The sequence below is a fragment of the Glycine max genome, chromosome 2 (assembly GCF_000004515.6).
Source record: "Glycine max cultivar Williams 82 chromosome 2, Glycine_max_v4.0, whole genome shotgun sequence".
Taxonomy (NCBI): domain Eukaryota; kingdom Viridiplantae; phylum Streptophyta; class Magnoliopsida; order Fabales; family Fabaceae; genus Glycine; species Glycine max.
This window is the reverse complement of record NC_016089.4, coordinates 1662266-1667964: the sequence shown is the minus strand read 5'-3', so window position 1 is coordinate 1667964 and position 5699 is coordinate 1662266. Positions and strand designations below refer to the sequence as shown.

Below are 5699 nucleotides of genomic sequence, written 5' to 3'. Positions count from 1 at the left end.
GAGAATCTCTCGTTATTTTAATGCTACATGCTACACGCCAAATAGCAGTTGCATTACTCAAGTTTCAAGAAAACTTGTTACATTAACCAACTTAGTGGGAAAAAAAAAGTGACTAGCCCTTAATTCATTCATATAAAAATTTTCAAGCCCCGCCAGAAAATTTCTACTTGATATATATATATATATATATATATATCCTATTTTATACACCAAGTTATCAAAACATGGGTTTTTAATTTAAGAACTCATCATCATAATAAAGTATTGTGTGATAAATTGATGGACACCCTCTTGATTTCACAGGGAAAAACTACTACATCCAAATTTTTAAAATTAATTAACTCTCTCTCTCTCTCTCTCCCTTTGATTTGATTCAATTGAAATGCTGCTGCTCCAACCAAGGCCAAAACCCAGATTGATCATCCATGCCACAAAACATGTTGCTTAGGCTTTCTTCTTTGACCATTTGGTCAATCTTTTGGCATGATGCAAGTTCTGGTCTTGAAGAAGTTTGGAAAAGCTGAGCAACTCCTGCAGGCCTAACAGAAGAAGGAGGAAAGAAGGGTCTGCTTGGCTGTTGCTGATGTGTAGAATGAGGACTGTCAATAGCTGGTGTCCTTGAGATATCCAACTTGATGTCTGAGCTGTTCTCACTTCTATTGCTGCAGGATCCTTCTGTTTCTTTGTTAAGGTTTATGGATTCTGTTGGCTCTCTACTTTTCAGTGCCAATATCTGCACCAGAAATATTACTTAATCCAATAAGGGTACACTAATAACAAAACAACATGCAATATGATATATGCATGCAGAAAAGTAGGACCTAAAAGGCTAACATCAAACACCACCCCTAAAAGTGCCAACATGATGAGAGTTTTATAGAATATCTAGAAACTAGAATATGGTATGTATGATGAGAAATTGAAAAATTAAAACTGTTATGTGCAAAACAAAGCAAGTGAACTATGCAAGAGAGAGAAATAATGGAAGATGTCATTGGAGAGAGATGATGGATCATTGAATCTTGAAGTCACTGTAGATGAAAGGAAAAAGTACAACTTTATAGAAAGTCACTAGTTAGAGAAGGGGGTGAAACGAACGGTTCTGAAAACTAAACACACAAGTCAAAAAAGCATAAACACTTGGGAAATTTAAAAAAAAAAAAAAAGAAGGATCATCATTGCTACCGCAAAGCTTTATTCTACAGAATCAAAACAATCTCATCAAAACAGTCTCATAGCAGAAATTCAACATGTCAAAAGGGGGCTTCATCTTTTATTTTTATTTTTTTCTCCACTTTTCCATAAGAAAAAGAAAAATTCAAAAGAAAAAAAATGATGTGAAAGTAATCAGGAGATAGATATACTACACTACAGCACTAAATCCAAATGATTAGAATTTGATTGAGTTAGAAGGAAAAACTACTAACCTCAGCCTGAAGTTTTTGGTTCTGAGCTTGAAGTGCATCATTATCTGACTTGACAGCTTCATACTGTCTTTTGAGAACATCATAGTCTTTCTCCAACTGCTTGGTCTTCCACCTGGCCCTTCTATTCTGGAACCATATAGCAATTTGTCTTGGTTGCAAGCCAAGTGCTCTTGCAAGCTGCATTTTTCTCTCTGGCTCAAGCTTGTTCCCCAACTCAAAGCTCTTCTCAAGTGTCTTCACTTGCTCCATGTTGAGCCTTCTCTTCTTCTCCCCTGCTTGTGATCCATCATCAGACAAATCTTCCTCAGCATTATTGGCCTCTTCTCCATGCTCAATCCCTGATGAAAATGACATGGATCTCTTTCCTAGAATGGTCACTCCCCCTGCATCAACATTAGGAACACAATATCAGAAGGACATATAAGGTTGATTGGATGGTTAAGAAAGAAGGAATGGAGGAAAATGTTGTCGGTTCAATCCCTCCTGCCAACAAAAACTAACAAACTAACAATTAACATTTGTTGATCAAAAAACAGAATATTTGAGTTGAGTGTGTGCTTGTGTTGATCTGATACTTAGTTTTTAGAGAGAGAGTGTACCATGATATTCTTGAGGTGCACACGTTGGTAGAATTGAGGTGAGAGAAGGTGGAGGTTGATGATGATGGTGATCATCATGGTGAGGGGTTTGGAGCATGAAATTTGCTGGGAAGAAAGCCATCTCATTGCAGGTTTTATGCCTGCCACAAAATCTTCAAGATCAGCTGAATGAATGATAGTGTGATCGCCACTTTGAAGTAATAATAAGAGATGATTGCAGATGCTGTAAGCTTAAAAATAAAGAAGGAATGGCAAAGGATTACTGCACCACATCCTCTGACAAAATATTTTAGGAGCAAATTAAATAAAGTTCTTCAGTTGAAGGAGGATGATGCACTAATTGTTCTGAATGATGATGGCTTGCATATACATTACAAGTTCTAGCCAGAGCTTTTGTTCTCTAGTGTTACTATTTGAAAGGAAAATGAAGTTGAGAGGGAAGGAAGGGAGGAAAGAGAGAGAGAGAGAGAGATATGTTTGAATCTATAGACTTAGCTCTAGATATCGACTTCCATATATATCACTAGTTTTTTTATTTCTTTTCATTATTGTACATAAAAAAGGAAAAAGCAATTAGTTAAGCATTTGTAGAAAAAAAAATCTGCAGTAATTATATTAAATGTGAAAGGATGTTCAGTGTACATGGGAAAATAATAAAGAAAAAGATATTGTGTTTAGATTTTAGAAAAGGAGAAAAGGAAAGCTTGCTTCTCTGCCTCAACCTGTCTAATAATATTATTCCAATGTAGTGTGTGCATGTGTAAAGCTCTTAAAAATGTAATTATTTTCCTAATGATAAACTAGTTTCTCACTTAGGAGACAAGAGGAGGGGGGTTCTTCTTTACAAAGACAATTGTCTTTAAAATATAATGATGGAATTGGCAAATTGGCAATGCAGCTAGATGCTTTCCATAGTCTATGATTCCATTGTAAAAAGGAAATGGAGAGATTCAGATATTATAATTCTTTAATGTTGAAGTGGGAAATGGCCATGTTGATGATTACATTAATAAAAAGTCATAAGCAAAAGACATAAGATGGGGCAAGTGTTTGAGAGGGAAGAAAGATGGATGATGGAGAGAGAGAGACGTTTTTGTTAGGAAAAGAAAACTTTTACATGGTGAGGTGATATTTGTGTGTGAAATTTTGTGAATGGAAGAGGTTACTTAAGAAAAAAGAGAAGTGAGTTGGCTATAACTTTAAGTCCAAAATGGATTGTGTTTTTTTTTTTTTTTTTTGAGAAAGAGAAAGAGAAGAGGAAAGGGAGAAGGGGCAGGAATCTAGGGGATGGGTCCAATGAGGAGGGGCAGGGTTTGCTACCTAACCCACCAACAGGTATCGTGTATTAGGACGAAGCTCTTTCGCATCAGCCATTATCCCTTTGCATCACTTCCAACCCAATTCCTATCTCTGTATTTGGTATCTCTTTCTTTTTTTATTGATAAATGTTAATGATTTATTTGTTAATTTTTATTTATAAAATAATTAAATTTTTTTTTATCATTAAGTCAACCTTATATTTTCCTTACCTTAAGCTATGATATGGGATTGCAACTTGAATCCACAACAACCTAAGCCCTGAGGCTGGTGCAATTTTTCATTAGTAACTAGTATTTTTTTTTTTACTGTGTTTTCAATTTGAGAGTTTCCTCCTTTTCTATTTTAAAATCATTTAAAATAAGAAAGGGAAAAAATAACTATTAATGTAAAGTGTAATGATTTTAAAGAAAAGTGTACATATATATTATATTCTTCCACCAAGAGTGAAAATATTTTCCTGCTTTTGTTACCCTACCAGAGCTGGTCTTGTTTGTCCTTTTCCTAGCCACATATAATGCAAGAATGATCCATGACACTCAAGTGCCAATCTACACTTACGTCATCTCCATTTTAACATTTTTTTTACATTTTGCGAATGTTTTAGACGGGTCTAACTATTACACATTACTTATATTTACCTTTTATAATTTAAGGCAGATTTGACATTGAAACATTCAACACAAAATTCTTTTTCTCACATAAATCAGATTCAACATGTTTTGAAAGCGTGATTCATATAAAACAAACATAAACTAAATAATTAACATCTTTAATCTAACAATTCTAAAAATTTTATTAAATAGATCCCTCAAATAACTTCACATCATTACATTTATCGCTGTAAAAATACATATACATGAATTTGTAAAAATTTTAAGGAAAAACAATGCTTGATAAATTTTTAACAGATAAGCACCTTCATTGGGGTGCCTTTAGAGAGAGAAAAATGGGAGAGGGAAATATAAATAAAATAAGTTTTTTCTATAAATCAGGGTATCTTTCATCAAACTTGTAAAATGCATGATTTATTTAAGAGATTGACATCTTTAAATATATGATTTTTCATAAGTACAAATTAAAAATTAAACTCATAATCATATGAATAAGAGACAAAATTATTTATTAATAATATGAATTCATGTTGAATATAAATAAAATAAGTAATATAATGTGATAAAAAAAATTAAATTAAATTTCTGTAGCAGCAGTGGAATTTCTAAAAAAATATAATGTCCATCTACATGACACATAACCACTACTCCTTTCACCTGACCTTAGCCACTTCCAACTCCCTTCCTAATTGGCCCGCAGTACATTCCCTGTATACATTATATATATTCTCTTTCCTCTATCTCTTTGTACTCAAGTTTCAACACAATATAAATATGCAATACATAATTGAATAAACAAGGTACACCAATAAACAATTGCAATCTCTTTAAACAAAAAAATAAAAATAATCTTGGTATGCATTTTGCAACTCATCTAGACTATGGTATAGCTGTGTGTGTCATTTTGTGCTAGACCCTTCACCATGGAAGAGAAGTCAAACGTGGTTGAATATTTTGCAATAGCCTATATAAGATGGTAAGGGTAAAGGACCAAATGTTCAAGATTTGTGCATGCCCTTTAACATGTGCCTAGTTTGGCTTATGTTACAAGGCAATTCATGATGGGTGCAAGACCTTGGCTATCTGAGAAGGAGACAGAGAAATAGAGGCAGCAGGAAATTACTTCCCTCTTTCAAACTGCAATTTCTTCCACTATAAGTTGCCAGAGAGGACCAGTTGAGGTGTGTGGTACACATTACACAATGTGAAATTTAATTTTGAAAGTGAAAGTTTCCACATCAACGGGTAAAAAAGGACATGTACATTTTGCTAATGATTGTTGAGTTTGATAACTTCATCAAAAAGATTTTGTTTTTTTTTTAACCAAAACAAAGCTTACTTGAACCACAATAGTGTCAATGTGAGAAATGTGTTTTTTCCTATAAAGTGCCATCATACTTGTTAAGTAAGAGATTGATTGGGTTATGGTTAAGCGTCAAAATGGAACTATCTTCCAACAATATCTTCTTTATATTTTCAAGATTTAACTTAAGTATTTAATGGGTATAAACTTTTCTACCGTAACACATTGATTAGGAAGTGTACCTTCATTTACAATTACGTTTTTTACTATGTTTTTTTCTATATAGTAAAAAGTACATTAAAATTTACTATTATTTTTCCGTTGTTGTGTTTTCATCAATCACTTTCTTATATTTCAATTAGGAAGTTTACAGACATATGGGAGCCAATGAAGGAATTAAATTTCCAACACGTGGTCCCAAATTAGCTTAATCAGCCAT

At 33.3% G+C, this 5699-nt stretch overlaps 1 protein-coding gene across 4 annotated transcripts; it reads right to left on the bottom strand.

Annotated features, from left to right (window-relative positions):
* Positions 1 to 229: 229 nt before the first annotated feature.
* LOC100808033 (homeobox-leucine zipper protein ATHB-13-like) lies at positions 230 to 3075 on the bottom strand. 4 transcript variants are annotated; one of them, XM_006574387.3, is made up of 4 exons: positions 3032 to 3075; positions 2027 to 2166; positions 1428 to 1810; positions 230 to 733 (listed from the first exon to the last, which is right to left on the bottom strand). In XM_006574387.3, exons 1-4 carry the CDS (start codon positions 3058 to 3060, stop codon positions 374 to 376), a joined length of 912 nt encoding a protein of 303 aa, XP_006574450.1. In that variant the 5' UTR covers positions 3061 to 3075; the 3' UTR covers positions 230 to 373. The 4 variants fall into 4 exon arrangements, with proteins under 4 accessions (XP_006574450.1, XP_006574452.1, XP_006574451.1 ...); XM_006574389.4 differs by lacking the exon at positions 3032 to 3075 and adding an exon at positions 2839 to 3012; XM_006574388.4 differs by lacking the exon at positions 3032 to 3075 and adding an exon at positions 2290 to 2549.
* Between the last annotated feature and the right edge of the window lie 2624 nt (positions 3076 to 5699).

Bases quoted from the DNA above. Each gene is read 5' to 3' on its own strand.
- LOC100808033 (XM_006574387.3), bottom strand. From the start codon at position 3,060: ATGTCTTTTGCTTATGACTTTTTATTAAT. The intron at 2,167-3,031 runs GTAATCATCAAC...ATTTTGTGGCAG, and splicing joins GCTTATGACTTTTTATTAAT to GCATAAAACCTGCAATGAGA. The intron at 734-1,427 runs GTTAGTAGTTTT...TTTCTGGTGCAG, and splicing joins ACCAAAAACTTCAGGCTGAG to ATATTGGCACTGAAAAGTAG.